At 44.4% G+C, this 22,148-nt stretch overlaps 1 protein-coding gene across 9 annotated transcripts in view; it reads right to left on the bottom strand.

Moving 5' to 3' along the window:
* The window catches only part of KIF13A (kinesin family member 13A), a 219,129-nt gene that overhangs the window by 62,921 nt on the left and 134,060 nt on the right, over positions 1–22,148 (bottom strand). For all 9 annotated transcript variants that reach the window (XM_086706170.1, XM_086706172.1, XM_086706173.1 and 6 more), the window contains 6 exons: positions 20,468–20,602; positions 19,694–19,806; positions 6,065–6,176; positions 5,468–5,680; positions 2,462–2,572; positions 981–1,115 (listed from right to left, as the gene is read on the bottom strand). In XM_086706170.1, the coding sequence (XP_086562296.1) occupies positions 981–1,115; positions 2,462–2,572; positions 5,468–5,680; positions 6,065–6,176; positions 19,694–19,806; positions 20,468–20,602 (819 nt within the window). The remainder of the gene's footprint in view (positions 1–980; positions 1,116–2,461; positions 2,573–5,467; positions 5,681–6,064; positions 6,177–19,693; positions 19,807–20,467; positions 20,603–22,148) is intronic.

The raw sequence follows: 22,148 nt of genomic DNA, 5'->3' as shown, positions 1-22,148 counted from the left end.
GGGCTTAATAAGTCAGGGACCATCTGCCCCATATTTAGGTCTCTGGGAAAAGTAAAATAGAAAGGATGAGGGAAAACTGAGGCTCCTTTCCTCAATTCTAGCTTATTTTCCATCGCATTTTTTATATTAACTAGGCAGATCAGAATCCTTAACAAGGCACTTATTTAACTTTTTGCAAGTGGGTAATAGCTCTTCATTTAGAGATTTCGGTATGTGGGCAGTTACATAAGCTGCCTTCAAGTCTCCAGGTCTCTAATCCTTGAGAGTTACGTACTGCCACATACATTTATATACTATCATAACTCAGGAATTGTGTGTGTGTGTGTGCATATTAAAAAGGCCCTATGTCTTTTGGGGTACCCCATATCAGTGCCCTATCAGGTACCCTATTTCAAACAGATGTCTCATTTTTCACTTTAACAAAATAAACCAACATTTCCAAAAGTGTGATCTGACAGAGAAAGATAAACACCCTATGATTTTGCTTTATGTGGAATCTAAACAAACAAACAAACAAACAAACAAGCAAACAAAGAAAAAGCAGAAGCAGACCCATAAATATAGAGAACTGATGGTTTCCAGAGGGGAGGTTTTCACTCTCAACGGTAACCTGACTGCACTATCCCTCCTCTTTCAATGAGGGCTAAGCTGGATACAAAAAGCAAAACCAGGGGCACCTGGGTGGCTCAGTTGGTTAAGCATCCAACTTCTTCTCGGGTCATGATTGCACGGTTCGTGGGTCAGAGCTCCACGTGGGGCTCTGTGCTGACAGCTCGGAGCCCAGAGCCTGCTTTGGATTCTGTCTCTCTGTCTCTCTCTCTCTCTCTCTCTCTCTCTGCCCCTCCCCTGCTTGTGGTTTGTCTCTCAAAAATAAATAAAATGTTCAAAAAGCCAAATCATGGGTACAGGCGCCCAGATTCCAATGGGAGTGAGATGTGAATGCATCAGGATTGCAACCATCTACTTATATACTCTCTTACCTTTAAATAATAAACCAGAAGCTCGTTAAGAGCAGGGTCCGCGTTCAGGTTGACTAAGTAGCACTTATCATCTCCCACCTTGATACCCGATGTCTCCAGGGAAATCCCCATACTTTCAAGCTGTCGTTGTCTCTCCTGGGCACAAAAACAGACAAACACAGGGGACTCTATTTGTTGCTCTACTGACAAGATGTATCCATGGAAAGTTTACGTCACTCTTTCTGGGGACAATGCCAATGAAATCACACATCACAACCAAGTTTAGGGAGTCTCTAAAATGCGTGACGTCTTGTGTCCGTGTTAAAAGGGTGCTAAGAGTGAACCAGATACCATCTTCCGTTTAAGGGGTTTATAGTCCAGTTGAAGGGACAAGACCACGTACCTAAATCAGAGGAGAAGAGCCCTGTGTCACTGGAGAGGAACAAGGTACTATGGGGCTTCCAAGGAAGGAGCCCATGATGTATTCAGAGACCAGGAAAGGCTTCAGGAAAAGAATATACTTGCGATGTCTCTTGAAATATAAGAATTCCACAGGAAGAAATGGAAGAGAAGTAAGGTAAGAGCAAGGTGTTGTGAGGGCACAGGGAAGACTGGGCATATTGCCTGATTTCAGGTGATAATAACCCTAGTAAACGTGGGAAAGTCATGGGAGATGGGGGCAGGAAGTACTGATCTACAACAGCAAGCAAAACAAAGTCCCTTTTGTGAAAACTTATATTCTAGTAGAAAGAGACAGACCATAAAAGAAAAAAAACAAGAAACAAAAAAAAAACCAGACAAGCAAAACAGAATTTCCAGGGATGATAAAGTGCCGTGAAGAAGTACGAAGCAATGGATGAGAGACAGGAAGTCAGCAGTACGTGTGTGGGGTACGTGAGCACGGGTCTGTGTGAGAATAACACCTACGAGAAACATATAAGCAAAAGGCTTGACTAGGTCCCAGTTACTGCTTTCAAGCTACCCGATTGGGATGGGCCAATATTTCCAAGTAGTCAGTGAGATTAAAATGTTCACCAAATGTATAGTGCAGATTCATAAAACACACCCACTCACACACAAGTGCACAATTAGTCCTTGCTTCATATCGTTTCTCAAGTAAAGTTCATACAACATTTCTTACAAGCCCCAAAAATCAAATACACTGGGGAAAAGACCATGATGAGTGGTAGGTTATAAATTCTCGGCCAGTCAGGTAGCACACTTTGCCGGGTGATGTAAAAATCACAAAATAGAAAAGCAGGAAACATTAACAGTGTTTCCTGTAGACCATGCCTGTTCCAGCTCAGTGCTCCTAGCAAATAAATGGACTAAATGGTAGTTGATAAAGGACAACGAAGTTACAGGCTCTAAAAGTGATCTTTGCAGTCTTGGTGAGCAGAAAGAGGTCCTTGAATGGCTTTGGGAGGATGATGAGTGGCTACGCAGAAAAGATGGCAAATGAAAAAGAATCACAAGATTTTAGGCCTAAATTATCGGGCTACCTGTGCGATTTCTTCTGTTTTCCTCAGCTTCTCTTCCCAAGTCACTGTTAGTTCTTTGATCAGCTTTTCAGATTCTTCAAGCTTCTCTTTTAGTTCAGGGGCCTTCATAGCCTTAAAATGAAACCAGAGATATCTGATTTTCTATTTTTTCCCACCATTATTCATAAAACAATCCTTTACTGTGCTTCTGAAGTGGCTATCAACAGTCTGTTGGAAGCAATTAAGTCATACACTGTCAGGGTGGACTTGTACATCTTTATTAATAAAAAGAAATGTAAGAATAAATGGCTGCTACTCTTTAGAGGGGAAAAGGAATACCAGTGCCCTGAATTAAACTGATACAAATCACTACAGAGTAATTTTATCCATCGTACTTAAATTTCACATTTAAAGACCTAAAAGATGCTAAAGTTTGTCTTCAAAACAGAAACGTTGTAACAAAGGTAACTTAAGCACTGTTACCTTTTTTTTTTTTTCCCAGCAAGACAGAGATCAACACACATCATCAATAAACACATCCCAGTGATAACCTACCAGGAAAAGTGAAGATTCTTCTCTTTTATTTTATTTTAAAATTTTTAGCGTTTTTATTTTATTTTTGAGACAGGGAGAGACAGAGCATGAACAGGGGAGGGTCAGAGAGAGGGAGACACAGAATCTAAAACAGGCTCCAGGCTCTGAGCTGTCAGCACAGAGCCCGACGCGGGGCTCGAACTCACAGACCGCGAGATCATGACCTGAGCCAAAGTTGGACGCTTAACCGACTGGGCCACCCAGGCACCCCTCTTCTCATTTATTTTAAAATTGGACTCTGGATCATTTAAAACTCCTTTTCTGGGGCGCCTGGGTGGCTTAGTCAGCTAAGCGTCGACTCAGGTCATAATCTCACAGATCGTGGATTCAAGCCCCGCGTCAGGCTCTGTGCTGACAGCTCAGAGCCTGGAGTCTGCTTTGGATTCTGTGTCTCCCTCTCTCTCTCTGCCCCTCCCCTGCAGTGCTCTGTCTCTCTCTCTCAAAAATAAATAAACATGAAAAAAAATTTTTTTAATGGATGGTGATAAAAACCTTGTGTATTCATTACTCCCTTGGCAATAAGACATATGGGTAAAAGGGTAGGAATTTCCCTCTGAGTCTGCAGAGTGAGAATAACTAAGGGGTCTAAATACAGATGTATATATGTATAAAGCTTTTTTAAGCTAAGCTTTTACTTGGGGGGCTTTACTTGGCAATGGCATGCTTTGACCCCCTATCGCAACATGAGCCTCCACAAAGTGTAAGCCCATGAACAAGAAAGATGGCAGACTTGGACAAGAGGCCACAGTGGCAATGTTGTGGACTCTCCCTGAGGTACCGAGGTCACAGCGGGAACAGAGTCTGCGAGGGACACTCAGTGCTGGGTATAAGGGGACACCCATGAAAACCCTAGGTGAACCCGCTGTGGCTCCTCTTCTGTTCTCTTTGGCCAGGCATCATTCTACCATCTGGCCTGGATTACATGGTCATGGCAGAAAGGCAGGTTCAGAGACAAGAGGAAAGAAGGAGCTCATCCACGTATGTACTGACTGCAGAACCATTACATTTTCCTCCTAGGATCATGGCTCTTCAAAGTTTATTGGTATTTTTATATTTAAGTTTATTTATTCTTTTAAGAGAGAGAGAGAGAGAGAGGGAGTCTGTGAGTGGGGGAGGGGCAGAGAGAGAGACGGGGACAGAGGATCTGAAGCAGGCTGTGCGCTGTCAGCACAGAGCCCAACATGGGACTCGAACTCACAAACTGTGAGATCATGACCTGAGGTCAGACGCTCAACCGAATGAACCACCCAGGCCCCCCACAGTGTTTTATTTTCCAGGTGTTTTGCTACCTTCTTGGCATCAATGAAAAAGTATGTTTGATGCACTAAATGCTTATAATCATGATAATAACAGGAGGTAGCAACACTTATTGAGCACTTACGATGCACCAGCATGGTGCTAAGCGCTCTCCAGTATCAGTGTTGCACTAGGGGTTAGGGATGAAAACAAGGAACAAAACAAGGCTTCCTGCACTTCCGAAGCCCAAGCTGGAAGAAGACAATGCCTTGTCAGTGCAACTCCATGATCACCAACGAATGGGCAGTTCAGATCCTGGGCTGTGACTCCCTTTCTGTTTGCCTCAATCTCCTATTGATTATCTTTTTGACTAGAGAAGCTGATAGACAAAAAGTATTTCAACAGGGCCTGGTACACAAGTGCTCAAAAAATAATAGTATTACCCTCCACCCCTCCCCGCCCTCGTTTACTACTCTCTCAGAAGGGAGGGGTCAGAAGGGAGTGGTATGAAGGAATGTGAACTCAGCAGCCCTAGGTCCACACCCAAGTGAGGCAGGGGAAGCACGTGACTTACACTAAGGCACTTACTCGGCCTTCATTTCAGTCCTATTACCTGTTTCAAATGAGCCGGATGCCTCACCCAGTAACTTGCAAAAAGCAATAGCTACTTAGAAGAGGGTGTGATTATTAAAGCTGGGTAAAGCCAAGGAAAGGTGGTAACAATGAGAAATGACCGATTTTGTTTCCTGCCAGGAGCTGATATACATGAAGCAAAATAAAAGATTTCTGAGTTCTTTTCCTAATGTTTCTCTTCCATCATGCTGCCTTCCCTGACTTAAGGAAGAGAGGACATAGAACTAATTTCTCTGAAAACCGCAAGGCCCTATGGGCACAGAGTGTACAATGTTAATAAAAACAACCCATTTGGTTCTTAGGATTTCACACTGGACAAGATCGGTGCCCAAGGGCCAACTGATCTACCAAGGCAAACAATTAGGCAGTAGCAACAACTCACTTTTAGTTGACTGGAGGTTAAGTTCCTAGGACAGACGGCTATATGCTTAGCATACAGAAGATGTCACTCAGAAATGCCGAATGCACGGAGATGACCTAGAACTTCAGTCGACCACACCCTCCCCGACTCAGATACGACACGCCAGGGGATCTCAAAAACAGGGAGCACCAGGCTGATCTTACCTCAGCCTGCGAGAGCTGCTCCTTCAGTTTCTCTACCTCCTCCCGCAGCTCCCGGATGACTTTGGCATTGGGGTCCTCGTTCACAATGGCGTGGTTAACGATCCTTTTGGCTCTATCCGCGTATCGCAGGGTGGAGAGGGTCTCCTCATAGTTGTCTGCCGCTGGGCTAATGGTGGCTATCATAGAGGTCTGGCTATTGCCCCCCAAGTTATCCTGCAAAATATTTCCAGCAGCCTCTTAGGAAATGATCCCCATTCTGTGCACAACATGTATGATGGAAGCTGAAGACATGCATATACGACATTCTCTGTGAAGAAAACGTGTTGTGGAAATGGAACCGTATTTCATGAGTCATTTTATGATGAGGTGTGGTTTCTCTATACTCACAACAACGAACAATGTCTGCTGAATAGCGTTATCATGGGGGCAAAAGAGGCAACAGGAATGAGTTTTCATTCTGCATTCCTAGGAATTCGGATTAACAGTATTGGCGGGGGGTGGTGCTGTATCTGGTTAGCTCTGCACACAACTTTCAGCTGCCTCCTCTGAAACAGCCAGGTTTTAGTTGGAAAGGAACACACTAGAACAATGAATTACCTTAAGAAGCCAAGTGAGCACTGAATCTCGATAAGGCACAAATTTGTTTTTACCCTTGCCAGCTGCCTGGTCAGCCAGCGAGGATATAACCAACCCCAAGGTAGTAAGGGATCTGCCAAAAGAAAAGACATTTAGAAATTAGCTTTATGGAATGGTTATGTTGTTTGCATAAAACAAGAATCGTTCCAGGCATGAGGGATAAAGTATGCAGAACACCAAGGCCCTAAAGTTGATATAACCAAGTTTACATTAATTTGTCAAGAAGCTAAGAAAAAGAAAAACAGAAAGTAACTCCATTAATTTAAAAGAATGAATTCAGAATCCCTGTAAGAATCGATTCTGTTCAATCACAGGGCCTGTGAGACAGACATTTCAGAACCTGGGAGCATACATTTAAGCGATCATTCTAGGGAATTTTAATTTACTCCAAATATTATGTTGAAAGTCTGAGCCATTTTACTCTTTGGGTAGAATTCGGACCATTCGGGCTCTCATTTTGTTTTCCGTAATAACCACGTAACTTGAAGAGAACCTTTCCCTACATGTTACAGGGTAGATGCCGTTCATCTGTTACAGCTGGCAAGTTTACTTCAGTGTGGAGTTTTTACAGCTGTACAGAACAATGACCCACCCAAGCAGAGGACAGCATATGGCTACTCTTTCAACACCTGCTACAGAGAGCAGCACTGGCGTCCCCCAAGAGCTGGTTAGAAACAAAGGCTCTTGGAAGCCTCCCCAGGCCTACTGAGTCAGAACCAGTGAAAGGCATTTCCAGGTGATTCACAGGCATGCTAAATTTTGAGAGGCCCTGGATGAACAATACCCAAGATGGTACATATATTTAACTGTATAGGCTCAAATCATGATGCTGGGACCAAAAGCACCAGCATGACTTAGGACCTTGTTACAAATGCACGTTCTCAGGCCCCACCCCATCCCAGACCTATAGACACTCGTGGTGGGACCCAGCACTCTGCTTTAACCAGCCCTCCAGGGGATTCTGGTGCAGGCTGGAGTAGTCCCCTGAGCATTCCCTGGACGCTAACACATGTTCTCTGAACCTGGAGAAAAGATCACCACAAAAACAACAGATTTGCGGACTTGAGGGATGAAGAACATCCTACTGTGTCACAGTTAAGTACCAAGTACGCTTTTAAAAGGAAATCCCAAGTTTAGCAGCCAGAAAAGAGAGAACTCCTCAGGAGATCTCCCAGGAGTGCAGGGAAGCTTACATGATATCACAAAGAGAAAATGCTTTGTGAATGGTTAAAAAATTAAATGCTATGACCTATTTATAAAAACAAAAAAGAGCACAATTCAGCAAGTGACCAGAGTTTAGCATGAAGGACTAGATAGCTTTCTAATGTTAACAAGAGACTTCCATTACATGAGTTGAAACAAAGGATATCTCTCACAAAACATAATTGCTCAAAGGTGAGTCACTTGAAAAGTCATTGAAATACAATGCAAACTCAAGAGGCAGAACACGAGCCAGAATTTTAATAATAGCTGTTCCTGCAAAGTGACATAAATACATACATTATAATTGACAGATTCAAAAGTTAAATCCACCCCAAAAGAAAAGAAAACATATGTCCATACAAAAAAACACTCTTGTACAAGAGTGTTCACAGCTGCATTATTCGCAATAGCCACAATGTAGAAACCACCCACATGTCTGTCCACCAAATGATGACTAAAGTGTGGTATGTCCTCACAGTGGACTATATTATTCAGCCACAAGAGAGGATTCTGACAGAAGCTACAACATGGATGAAGCTTGAAAAGTTACGATAAGTGAAAGAAGCCAAACACCAAAGGCCAATGTCCTGGGTTGAATACTGTGTACCCCAAATTCACGATCACCAGAACCTGACATGTAATCTCATTTGGAAATAGGGTTTTTGCAGATGTGATTAGTTAAGAGGAGATGATACTGACTTAAAGACGGCTGTAATCCAATGCCTGGTACCCTTCTAAGACGGCTGTGAAGACACACAGGCAACAGGGGAGCAGGCCATGTGAGAACAGAGGAGAGATGGAAGAGATGCATCCACAAGCCAAGGAAGGTCAAGGAGAGCCAGCCACCACTAGAAGGTGGTAGGACAGAAGCATGCAACAGATTTTCCCTCTGAGCCCCAAGAAGGAACTAGCTCTGCCAATCCCCTGATTTTGCACTTCTGGCCTCCAGAATTGTAACAAAACAAATTTCTGTTGTTGTAAACTACCCAGTTTGTGGTAATCTTTTTTGATAACATTGGGAAACAAATACAGCCACATAATGATTCCATTATTATGAAATACCCAGATGGGGCGCCTGGGTGGCTCGGTCGGTTAAGTGTCCGACTTCGGCTCAGGTCATGATCTCGCGGTCCGTGAGTTCGAGCCCCGCGTCAGGCTCTGTGCTGACCACTCAGAGCCTGGAGCCTGTTTCCGATTCTGTGTCTCCCTCTCTCTCTGCCCCTCCCCTGTTCATGCTCTGTCTCTCTCTGTCTCAAAAATAAATAAACGTTAAAAAAAATTTTTTTTTTAAAAAGAAATACCCAGAATAGGCGAATCTATAGGGATGAAAGCAGTGGTTGCCCAGGGCTAGGGTGGTGTAAATGGGGAATGACTTAGACACAAAGTTTCTCTGGGGATGATGGAAATGTTTTCAAATTCGATCATGATGATGGTTATACATTCTGATAAAAAAGCCACTAAATTGTACATTTTTAAATGGCAAAGTATGTGTATATGAATCATTTCTCAATATAGCTGTTTAAAAAAAAAATTCAAGTTCAGTCACTGCATCACTCCTCCCAAAGGTAACAACTTTAAGAAAGAACATGGCAAAAATAAACTACTGGGACTACATCAAAATAAAAAGTTTTTACACAGAGAAGGAAACAATCAATAAAACTAAAAGACAACTTACTGAATCTCAGAAGGTATTTGCAAATGACATATCCGATAAAGAGTTAGTACCCCAAAAATATAAAGAACTAATATGACTCAACACCCAAAGACAAATAATCCTATTAAAAATGGGCAGAAGACATGAATCGACATTTCTCCAAAGACATACAGATGGCCAACCGACACATGAAAAGATGTTCAACATCATTCACCATCAGGAAAATGCAAATAAAAACTACAATGAAATATCACCTCACATCTGTCAGAATGGCTAAAGTCAACAACACAAGAAACAAACTGGTGAGGATGTGGAGAAAAAGGAACCTTCATGCACTGTTGGTGAGAATGCAAACTAATACAGCCACTGTGGTAAAGAGCATGGAGGTACCTCAAAAAATTAAAAATAGAACTACCCTACGATCCAGTAATCACACTAGTGGATATTTACCTTAAAAATACAATAATACAGGGTGTGCCTGCATGGCTCAGTCAGTTAAGCATCTGGCTTTTGGTTTTGACTCAGGTCATAAGGTCATAGTTCATGGGTTCGAGCCCCGTGTTGGGCTCTGAGCTGACAGTGTAGGGGCCTGCTTGGAATTCTCTCTTTCTCTCTGCCTGCTGCTCCCCGCCCCCCCAATCCCATGCTCTGTGATCTCTCTCAAAATAAATAAATAAACTTTAAAAAATTCAAAGGGATACTATTCAAAGGGATACACGCACCCCTATGTTTACTGCAACATTATCTACAAAAGCCAAATTATAGAAACAGCTCAAGTGTCCATCAGTAAATGAATGGATAAAGAAGATGTGGTATCTACATACAATGGAATATTATTCAGCCATAAAAAGAATGAAATCTTGTCATTTGCAACAACACAGATACAGCTAGAGAGTATAATGCTAAGCAAAATAAGTCAATCTGAGAAAGATAAATACCATATGATCCCACTCATATGTGGAATTTAAGAAACAAAACAAGCAGGGGTGCCCGGGTGGCTCAGCTGGTTAAGCGTACAACTTCTACTCAGGTCATGATCCCACAGTTTGTGGGTTTGAGCCCCATGTCAGGCTCTGTGCTGACAGCTCAGAGCCCGGAGCCTGCTTCGGATTCTGTGTCTCCCTCTCTCTGCCTCTCCCCTGCTTGCAATGTGTGTCTCTCTCTCTCTCAAAAATAAATAAACATTAAAAATTAAAAAAAAAAAAAACAAGCAAAGGAAAAAGAGACACAAATCAAGAAATAGACTCTTAAGGCTAGAGAACAAACTGATGGCTACCAGAGGGGAGGGGGCAGGGGGATGGGGGTTCAAGAGTATACTTACCATGATGAAATAAAATTCAATTTAAAAAGTTAAGTAAAGGGGCGCCTGGGTGGCTCAGTAGGTTGAGCTTCCAACTCTTGATTTAGGCCCAGGTCATGATCTCATAGTTCATGGGTTTGAGCCGTGTGCTGACAGCACAGAGCCTGCTTGGGATTCTCTCTCTTCTCTCTCTCTCTCTCTCTCTCTCTCTCTCTGTCCCTCCCCCATTCCTTCTCTCCTCTCAATTAATAAATCAACATTAAACAATAAAAATAAAAAAAGATTGTCTCTCATTCTCTCTCTGCCCTTCTCCTGTGCTCTCTCTCCCTCTTTAAAATTAAAAAGAGAGAAAAAAAGAGGAAGGAAGGGAGTGAGGGAGGGAGGAAGGTAAGAAGGAAGGAGTTGAGAAAAGAAAGGCATGTGCTATATATGAAACAGAAGAAAGCAAAAATTTAAGGCAAAAACAAATTTCTGCTTTAATATAGCATATAGGGCATCTTTCACACTTCACAACTATTGAAATAAAATTTTCAGTTGAAAACAATTCTTTGAACGGAACCAGTGTTTAGGACTTAAACACGGCAAAAATTACTTCAATTCATACAGACTATAAAGAGCTCAGTGATTCCAAGGCCCATATTAGCAATTCTAAAGGGAACAGTGGCCCTTGCTAGGAAAACACATTTTGGAGTTATGTATTTTTCATCCAGACAAAATCTAACTCTGCCTTGTGGCAACTGCTCCTACTTTCTAATTTGATAGTGTCAGGAGTGAAAAAAGAAGGGTCTGGGCACTCCTAAACAAGGGCACAAAAAAAATCACACGAGTGCTTTGAGAGAAAACGGGGAAGGGTAGCACGATGTCATCAACGTCTACAGGACCACGTGCGCGTGCGCTGAGAGCACCGAGCACGAGCACCGTCAGCAGGTAGGGCACAAGACCGGCCACAGCGGAGGGGCGGGGCTGGGCGGACATGATCACATGACTCCGTCTTGTGTGTACTCTACTCTGTACTCTGTAACTTAACCAGTTGGAGAAGGTTATCATTAGTAGAAGCCTTTTACCTGATCGTGTGCACATATTCAAAACAAGGACTCTGTCTCGACCCACTGCCCCCTTGGAACAAAAAGAAATGAACTGCAGGGTAAGGGGGCTCCATGATGGGTGAGGGGTAACCAGGTCACCCAGTGACAGGGTGGGGGTGCTACTGCTACGTTGGACCTGGAAGCAATGATCCACGGGCTTCTGAAAGTATGAAAGTTCAATGCGTGAAAACTGCACAATGGGCTTAAGTATTTTAACAGTAATTTAATTCCTAGGGAGCTTAAGAATATAAGAAAATCACAAATTACTGGATCCTGCTAGCACTGCCTTCTCATGCTGGAGTCAAATGGGCGCTCACAGGTTTCCTGAACAGGGTGGGGCTGTTTGCAAATTTGAGAGGCTGAAAAAACTGCTCCAGGAATTTAATTCTACCAAAGCACAGCTCCTTCCCTGAACCTACGGGGGAGGTGGAGACAGTAAGGAAATTCTTAACCTTTCCAGAAGTTCTTGGGCTGGGGTGGCGGGCACAGAGTAAACACAGACTGACTGGAGAGGACAGAAGGATTAGGCTAGGGGATAACATTTGTGAACAGACAGCCATGTTTTAAGACAGAGATTGTTAAAATCTACCTATCTATAACAATGGAGAATTTGAGACTAAAAAGAAAGTAAATACGGGAGCCTGGGTGGCTCAGTTGGTTGGGTGACCAACTTTTGATTTCGGTTGGGGTCATGATCTCACGGTTGGGGGGATAGAGCCCCTTGTGGGGTTCATGCTGATAGCTTAGATCTCTCCCTCCCTCTCTCTCTCTCTCTCTCTCTCCACCTCCCCCCACCTGCCCCCCTCCCCAGCTCATGCACACAGGTGTGTGCTCTCTTTCTCAAAATAAATAAATATAAAAAATATGAATAAATAAAACTTAGGAGGATCAGAAACAAAATAAAAGCAGCTCCAATGAATACAATCAATGAGATAAACCTGGTCATAAGTATTTTTTTTTCCTTTTTTGCACCTTCCTCCAACCTGCATAGTTTTCCTTGAAACTGTGACCACCGGATTCCTTCCCTTAACAGTGGATATGATGTGATGGGAGTTATCTGTACTCTCCAGGATGGATTTCAAATATTATATTATTTTACCTATTTTTCTAATGATCTTTTTCTAAGGTCATAATTGCAGTTAAGCATTGCTAGAATTGACTGTATTTGTATTTCTCTATCTCTTTCTACTTAAGGTTATGATTGCTTTGAGGGCAGAGACCTTGTTACATCATACAATTACTGTGCCTTGCTTACAGAAAGCATTCAGTATCTGCTGAGTAAAACTGAGTCTAGAATATACTGAAGAACAGACCACGGATCTCTTTCTAAAAAGGACTAATTCAATCATGGTTTTGGTACCCTCTGTGGATACTGACCCAACATCCATTCTCCCCTTCTTACTTGCTAACAGAACCCTGATTTTGCTGGGAAGATTATGCTGGGCTAAAAACTCCACTTTTCAGAGTCCTCTGTAGCTCTGGAAAGCCACGAAATCCAGCTCTGAGATATAGGGAGACCATACTGACTGGGTGGTCTTCCAAGGAAGCTTTGTTTGATAGAGAAGGTATATATTTAGTAGATACAAGCCAGAAGCTGGTGGTCCTTGGCCCTTCCTTCCCCCCCTGACCCCCTTGTTTGGAACACAGATAAGGATACAATGCCTAGAATGGCAGAGCCATCTTGAGGTCATGAGGACAAGGTGAACACACACTAAGGTTAGTAGAGCTGTGTGCTTGACAGCATTTTTGAGGTGCTCTACAAGCCTCTGGACTTCTTGGTACATGGGGAAAAGAAATCCATCATTTGGTCATCACGACAGCTGTTGCTTACAGCAGAATGCAATCCTTGGCTTTTAAAGAATTAGTTGGAAGATAATGAAGTCAGTGGACTTGAGTTAGTACTTTTCCCCAGTAAGTATCCACTTGTATCAGGAAAGGAGAAACACAAAGAGTGTGTGTGGCAAAATGGGGGAAAGGCCAATGCCATCCCACGGTAGGAGTGGAAAGATGATTTGCATCTAACAAGTCCCATCTCCTGTCTCTTTTCCATTTCCAGCACTGTAGTGAAATACACCAACATATCCAAAAACAAGTTCTTTAGAATATCTTTTCTGGAGATTTTAATCTGTGTTATACCTAGAATTCTGTCATCAAATAAGTTCAGGGAATAAGTCAAAGTTAATATGGGATTCATTACTGAAGGATTTATTGGACATGTTAGCAGGGAAATCTCCAAAGGAAGGCTGTTTAAGCAGCTTTTCTCAAAACGATTTGCCCAAGGATCCTTTTCTTCCCAGAGCCACTTCAGGAACTAGTATTTTGCAAAACAGGCTTTGAGAAACACTGAAGTCACAATGTCACATGCCCCCAAAACATGTGGCTCCTGCATCCCAAGAAGATTTTTGCTCTGTCCTTTGTGGGGTTCTCGCGGTAGATGCAAAGATGTTTATTCAGACTTTCTTCCCACATCCTTGGGCCCTGCAATGCATGAATGGTAAACAGATAAGCAACCTCCCTGCCCCAGCAGCCCTTGAATAATGGACTGAGGCAGGCCATTTTTACTCTCCCCAGGTACAAGTTCATGTTTGGTTAAGCAGGCAATATCCGCTTAAGCGAGATTTCCGAGAGGAAATGATTAAAAGTCACGGAAAGTACTCAGAAGGAAAAAAGGAGGATTGGGTCATGTGAAACATTAGAAATACGAGACTTCTAGTTTACTATATCATAACACAAATTATTTGACAGAACCCCAAGAGTAACATATATTAGTATCCCTAGAACAAATGTTGAGTAGAGCCCATTTGGGGAAATGTTTAGTATATACTTTATTGTCAACCACGGTAATTGAAGTGGAATGGAGACCCGGAATGATACTTGTTAGATGAACATTGCTTGCATTTAATAACTGCCCATTGCTGAGAAGAAGATGGAGCCATTTTCAGCGTCAGTCCCTGGGGTATTAGCTGGTGTTCCGTGATGTGCGTGAGCTCCTAGGGAAGCTAACCCGCCGGGCTCCAGCGGCAGAGACAGGCTTCCTCATGCCAGCCTCAACGGACAGGCAGAGCAGCAGACTGAGTGTTCAGGCGGTCCCCTGAGGATGGTCTACAGGCCTGTTCCCCTCACGCCCTGAACAGGCCACGGTGGTGCTGCCACACAGGTGTTTCGGCTCACCAAATGAAGGAATAATGCGTGCTTTAAAGCTCTTAAGAGCTTATGGAGAGATGAGGCTCCGAAATCCATAGCCCATTAAGAAACACTAATATCTGTGTGAAGTCCCTGACAGGTCTGTGTAAGAGGATTACTAATGTTCCATCGAAAGAAGCCCAAATAGGAGGCCGAGGGAAAGCTTAGGAAACATGTCAGAGATGGCTTTAATTTTAGCACTCGACAGGGCACTGATTTTAAGGCTTAAAAAGCCATTTGTGGAACTATCAGGCAGCCCTTTTGATTTATTTTATTTTTATTTTTTTTACCTTGTTAGTACACACTTATGCAGCGCTTACTCTATGCTAGGCACTGTTCCAAGAAGCACTTTACAAATAGTAACTAATTTAATCCTCACAGTAAGCCCACTCACAGGCTGCTTCCTCATCTGTGTTTTACAGCTGAGGAAACTGAGGCACAGAAATGTCACACAGTTAGGTTCTATAACAAAGAAGTTCCACTGGATAGGTTTCCATTGCACATAATGTATTATGACTATCCCTCCAAGGGTCTTCCTTCCCCGTTGGATCTTGACCTTCCCAAGGCCAGGGTCCCATCTACCCTTTCCTGTGTTCTTTTTCTTTTTTTTTTTTAAAGTAGGCATCATGCCTAACATGGAGCCCAACATGGGGCTTAAACTCATGACCCTGAAATCAAGACTTGAGCTGAGATCAAGAGTTGGATGCTTAACCAATTGAGCCACCCAGGCGCCCCTCTTCCCTGTGTTCTTATGCCCAGTCAGCGTTCAATACATACTGGCTAAATGGATCAAAAAGTGTAGGCCTGCATGTCTTTTTTGAGATCCTTGGGGCCACATGTGTGCGGAAATTCAGAATTTTTTGAATTTTAGGAAGTATAGTGCATACATCACACATGACCATGGGTAGGTCTGGGACAGCAGCCCGTAATACAATACATTTACATTTCTACAGCTAACCGTATGAATGGCCACCCTAAATGAGTAAACAAAGACCATAAATACGGATAAAGACTAAGAGAGCCTCATGGGAGTTCAGGTGAGGCTCCACCAACAAGCAAGCTGTGAAGAAAAAAAAAAAGCACTTGGTTTTCAGAGCGTTCTGGATTTTGGAATGGCAGGTGAGGGACGGAGGGCCAATTTCCATGAAGATCTCTAAGCTGTGCTGACCCCAGGGAACCTTCCAGTGGAGAGACGATGTCCCATTCATACGGTCGCTATGTACCGATGACCAGAGCGAGGGCCTGGAGGACACGTGCTGGAGACCTGGGCCTGGCCTGGACGGTAGGGGCATATGCACCTACTCAGGGGGATCAGAGAGGTATATGGGGAAAAGAAAACAGCCCTGGACTGGGGCACAGTGGAAAAGGTTCAGAGGCAGCTTCCCTCCCTCTGAACCGGTTATTTTGGGAAAAGCATAAGACCAGCTCGGCAAGCATCCACAGGCTAGCCAAGGTGTCATAAAAAATAGTTCCATGCTGGGGCGCCTGGGTGGCGCAGTCGGTTAAGCGTCCGACTTCAGCCAGGTCACGATCTCGCGGTCCGTGAGTTCGAGCCCTGCGTCGGGCTCTGTGCTGACAGCTCAGAGCCTGGAGCCTGTTTCCGATTCTGTGTCTCCCTCTCTCTCTGCCCCTCCCCCGTTCATGCTCTGTCTCTCTCTGTCCCAAAAGTAAAATAAACGTTGAAAAAAAAAAAATTAAAAAAAAAAAAAAATAGTTCCATGCTTACACGTTGGCTTAAGTAGCATGTCTCAACGTTGTCTGGCCAGAAAAAAAATCCTCCTTCCTTTCATTTTGTTCAAGCGAAGTGACTTCCTATTGTCCTAAACTATGTGCTCCTCATGCTCTAACAAATCACCACAAATGCAGTGGCTTAAAACAACACCTATTTTCTGACAGTTCTGGAGGCCAGAAGTCCAGAACATGTCTCATGGGGCTAACATCAAGGTGTCAGCAGGGCCGCCCTAGGGGACCGTCTGTCTCCTTGCCGTTTCCACCTTCCATAGGCTGCCCGCATTCTGGGGCTCACGGCCCCTTCCTCCACCTTCAAACAAGAGCTGGACAGTGAAGGCTTTCCATCACTCTGCATCACTCTAACCAACTCTGGCCCTCCTACCTCCCTCTTTCACTTTTAAAGAGCTTTGTTTTTATTTTTTTTTTTAACTTTTTACATTTGTTTTGAGAGAGAGAGACAGAGCGTGTGAGTGGGAGAGAGGCAGAGAGAGAGGAGAGAGAATTCCAAGCAGGCTCCACACTGTCAATGCAGAGCCCAACACAGGGCTTGAACTCACGAACTGTGAGATCACGAATGGAGCCGAAATCAAGAGCCAGAAGCTTAACAGACTGAGTCACCCAGGTGTCCCTAAGGAGCTTTGTTTTTACATCAGGTCCACCTGGATAATCTCCTCATCAAAAAATCTTAATCACATCTGCAATACCCTCAGCCTTTCAAGGTCACGTATGCAAAAGTTTTGGGGATTAGGACAAGGACATATTTAGGGGGCGGGGAGGCAGTATGTCTACAACAGTATCTAAATTTCTTTTGCATTCCCAGCGTCTAATGCAGTGCCAGACACAGAGCAGAGGCTTAATCAATGTCTGCTTGGCCTTCATCCATATTACTTAAATGTCTCCAACCATCAACTTCCTCATCTATCAGTAGATAAAAATACCTATTAAGAGCCTCACATGAAATAATGCAGACAAAAGTGCTCTGAAAACTATAAAGAACCAGCAGACAAGATCCAACTGACTAGTAGTGGGGAGTACATGCATCCATTTGTGAAACAGCTAGCATATAAATAAGGAACGACAGCATGATGCTAAGAGGATTCCATTCAATTTGGTAAGTCATTATGGAAGACAGTTGCTGGGGATCTAAATCATGTTATCACGTGGCCTTGAGGTAGTCCAGCTTGGGACATGGCCTAATTTAGTGTCCAAATTAAAGAGGGCACTATAATGTCTACTCTGGGGCAAAAGCATCAACTAGGACTCTTGCAGGCAAACAGAACACATGGTCACCCCAAGTATACTGCCTGGGGGTTTCACCCAGGTCAGTCACCACAAGTATACTGGCCCTGGAGCCAGACTGCCTGCAACCAGATGCAGATCCACACTCAGACCTCTGAGACCTGGGGCACGTTATTTAACCAATCTCTGTCTTGGTTTTCTCATCTATAAAATAAGGATAGCAGACACCCCCCGCCTCATCCCCACCCCTGCAACGCTAATGTGAGGATGAGTTATTACATGTGGAGCATTCAGAACAGCGCCTAGAACACAGTAAGAGGTCAGTACAAGTTAGTGATCATCACCCTTCAAGGCCAGCCATACTCTAATTTCTCACACATTCCCAGCACAGAACTTCTAGTGTTTTCCCATACACCCAGCCAGAAGGCAAAGGGCTGGCATGGCTTAGCAGCAGTAAACAAATCTCTACGAGGACTGACAATCTTTTTGTTGATACCTGCTTCCTAATACCCCCCTTTCTGCTTTCCCATCCCAGCTCTTGAGCTCACTGTGGATCACAGAGCTGCAACCCAGGCCCGGGCTCCTACAGAGCTTTGTCATGAAATCTAGCAAAACCCTTTGTTATTAGAGAGGGAGACAGGCTGACTGGAAGATTAACTCCCTAAAGCAGCAGTCTCTGCAGCGAGTGCCGCTGTGTCCAGCTGATAGAGGGGGTGATATCTTACTTCTAATTTTAAACTTCGGAACACTAAAATTATAATGTGCTAGCGTCATTTTTAAAATGCAAGCGGCACCAACATGTTCCTGCCTCTATTACCCCTTGTCACTTCTGTCCTAAATGAAACCCCAAGTTATGTCTCAGCAGAAAGATGTTACAAGTACAAACTAAACTACTTCTGCAGAACTTAAAAAAAATTTTTTTTTACTGTTTATTTATTTTTGAGAGAGACACAGAACGCAAGTGGGAGAGGGGCAGAGAGAGAGGGAGACACAGCATCCAAAGGAGGCTCCAGGCTCTGAACTGTCAGCACAGAGTCCGATGCGGGGTTCAAACCCACAAACCGCGAGATCACGACCTGAGCCGAAGTTGGACGCTTAACCGACTGAGCCACCGAGGCGCCCCTCTTCTGCTGAACTTTTATGCTATTTACACAGGTTATAAAAATAATAGCTGCAATAATTAATATTGATTCAGTGCCAGGCATTGTTCTAAGCCCATTATGGGTATTTGAGCTCCAACAATTCTATGAAGTAGGGACTATTATTATCCCCCATTTACAGATGAGAAAAAGAAAACACAGAAGGGTAAAAGGAAGGAATGAACTCTGACAGTCTGGCTTGAGCCAGACACCAACTCTGCTTCCTCTCCTGCTGGAAAGCCAAGCTCGCTCTGGCCCAGCAGGTGCCATCCTGGGAGACTGGTTACAGAAACAAGCACTTCACCTGCCTGTGTGCAGAATGCCTTCATCTCCTTTGTCTGTCTGGCAAACTCCTACACATCCTGCACCACCCTGCCCTCTGTCAGCCTCCAGTGTGCATCCCTGGGTGCACTGAAGGCAAACAGTGAGTTTTCGATACGGCAGGTATTCAGTAACTGCTCCATTTTTTTTTAGGTATTGATGTTTAAACAGCATTAGCCATACAAAGGGCTTCAGAGCAGCTTTTGTTTTCAGAGTACGCTCCTTGGGTTAATCTAAGACAGAAATTTGATTTAGAGAACTGTGATGTGCACTCACGCAAGACTGCATCATACACGAGGATATCCTGCAGGCCGCAGCACGGAGCTTCACGCACATAAACCTCACGCATTTCGGCAGAGGCAGGCTGTTGGTTTTCCTCAGCTCAGTTTACTAAAGCTACACATGGGGCGCCTGGGTGGCGCAGTCGGTTAAGCGTCCGACTTCAGCCAGGTCACGATCTCGCGGTCTGTGAGTTCGAGCCCCGCGTCGGGCTCTGGGCTGATGGCTCAGAGCCTGGAGCCTGTTTCCGATTCTGTGTCTCCCTCTCTCTCTGCCCCTCCCCCGTTCATGCTCTGTCTCTCTCTGTCCCAAAAATAAATAAAAAAACGTTGAAAAAAAAAAAAATTTAAAGCTACACAGACCCAGAACCACATGCCGCCAGAACCATTCGATCGCTTCTAACGCAACAAGTCCCCCAGACACACACGCAGTCCGGAGTCGCCCCGGCCACCTTACTTGTTAATGTTGCTGCCTTCTTTCAGTCGCTCTCCCGCGGCTCCTGTTTTGGACACTCTCTCGCTACCCGCCAGGTCTACCAAGCTGACCTTACTGACCTTCTCTCCGGAGTTCTAGTTGGAGGAAACAGGAAAACAACACACGTGAGTGCAAATGCAGATGTCTATGCGGATGTTGGTACTGTAACTGAGGGCAGCCTCAGCGGCCAGGCCCCTGCAGCAGGGCAGGTAAGAAGCTATGCAGACTCGCATTTGCACGGTCAAATTTAAACTGCCGTGCGAACGCAGTGCTTGTTGTATAGCTGGGGAGCAAGCACGCTCAGCTTTCAGAATATAGTCAGGAAGCGGGAGGTTTTCTGTGCCTTTGAGGAAACACCAGCACATGAGGATGCCCGCATATTCAGGTCAAATTCCTCTCCTTTCGAAAAAGTGTTCTTTAGGCTAAAGATAGTGGTTTTTTTCTTTAATAGCCCATAACGGTTATGAGGTAGACACAGCTGTTTTTAGGGGAATTTCAGGATGAAAGTATACATATTAAAAGCTGTATGGCGACATCATCACGCTCTTTAGGGAGTTTACACAAGAAACCCTATATTTTTTTAAAGTTCTATATAAAGGAAGACCTAATAAACTAAACGATTTAAGCAAAGTGGCTCAGCTAGTAAGTAGGAAAGCCCACACAAAATTCTCAGCAGCAGAACCCAACCCAAACACTTCACTGCTGCAGATATCTGAGTTCTTTTATTGCCACCAAAGGCTCCCCCATGTCCCTCACCCCAGACTGCAGGTCGTAAAGCGTCTGCGTGATTATGATGTTGAACACAGCATGGGAGCGGCTACTTTCTTCATTCATGTTGGTTGCAGCTACGGTCCGAGACTTATTTCCCTCAGACATCAATGACTCAATATCCTAGAGGCAAAGCATAAGGAAAACATCAGAAGCAAACACATGGGAATGCGGTCCCGCCTACCAGGTGTACAGATTAATGACCATCCCTGGGACGCAGGGTCACCGCCCTTCCACCCGAACCTCCGCGGGGCACGGTGGGAGCCTTTACCTCCCTCTCCGCTTTCTAAGATACGAGATGTTTCCCCCAGTCTGGCCCTCCCACAATTGTCCCCTTTCTCTGTTCAGCACCTTTTTTTGCCCCGGCAAGTTCCTAGGGAAGAAAAGAAATGTGTATCGAGCTCCAGATAGTAACAGCAGTGACCTTATTTTATTCTAACTCTCCTGTGCTTCACACTCTGCATGGCTGTCTACTGCTTTTGTGTCCCCCTCCTCCCACACCGTGCTTCTCCAAGGACAGGGACTTTTCCTTATTCATCCTTGGACACCTGTCTTCGAACACTGGGAACCTATGGGCTCTCACACAATGTTTGATGAATCAGTTTTATAAAAGTTGCATTCTCGGGGCGCCTGGGTGGCGCAGTCAGTTAAGCGTCCGACTTCAGCCAGGTCACGATCTCGCGGTCCAGGAGTTCGAGCCCCGCGTCAGGCTCTGGGCTGATGGCTCAGAGCCTGGAGCCTGTTTCCGATTCTGTGTCTCCCTCTCTCTCTGCCCTTCCCCCGTTCATGCTCTGTCTCTCTCTGTCCCAAAAATAAATAAACGTTGAAAAAAAAAAATTAAAAAAAAAAAAAGACGCATTCTCCTGATGTTACCCACAGAACACTGACGTTCATGGAGGTCAAGTTAACTTTTCCTACATCTAGTCAGAGACGGAGCGGGGAAGCAAATCACAAGCTCCGTGGCTCTTACTAATAAGTGACAGGGTGAGATGGACACTGACCCCCAGCACACTGAGCTAGGACCCACACACCTGAGCGAAGGTGCTGACTTAGCACCTTTATGCCAGAGAGTTTTCCATTTGCTTCAGCACCTAAGTGCTTCTAAAGTGATGACTGCACTCTGGTTCTGATTTGAGCAACACTAAAACCTTCTTCATCTAAATGGCTGGAGGGAGTTATCTCACAGATTAATTTTAGTCACACTGAGTCCGAGGTGATGATGGGACGGCCACAACCTCCAGACCACACACCTAGATAGAGGATGTTTTGGCTCACTCATCTGTCTGCATTCCTCAGCAACACAGAGCAGGTTGTTTTGGGGGGTTTCCGGAGCAGTGACAATAGAAGCAAGGTCAAAACATCTAGTCGGGAATATATAGAGGCGTTAAAGTCAAGTAGCAGGAGAATGAGACGGGTCAGTCAATGGAGAGAGGAGCAATTCGGACAAACAGAAGAACCAGAAGAGTGAAAAGCAATGGAAATGGGCACAGGAGACCCTGTCAGAGGGAGGAGCGTGAATTTACTACCCAACACTGCTTATGTGCATCTAGACTTCTCTAGGAGGACATCACTGGCAACCTTGGGGAGGCCATTTTCAAGAAAGTGGTATGAAAGAAAATATTCAGCAACTCAAAATGCTGAGCCTCTTAGCCACACTGTAATGCCTTCA

The sequence above is a fragment of the Puma concolor genome, chromosome B2 (assembly GCF_028749965.1).
Source record: "Puma concolor isolate L17-30 chromosome B2, mPumCon1.1.hap2, whole genome shotgun sequence".
Taxonomy (NCBI): Eukaryota; Metazoa; Chordata; class Mammalia; order Carnivora; family Felidae; genus Puma; species Puma concolor.
Note: the sequence above shows the minus strand (reverse complement) of the source record. Positions and strands in the feature narration are given on the sequence as shown.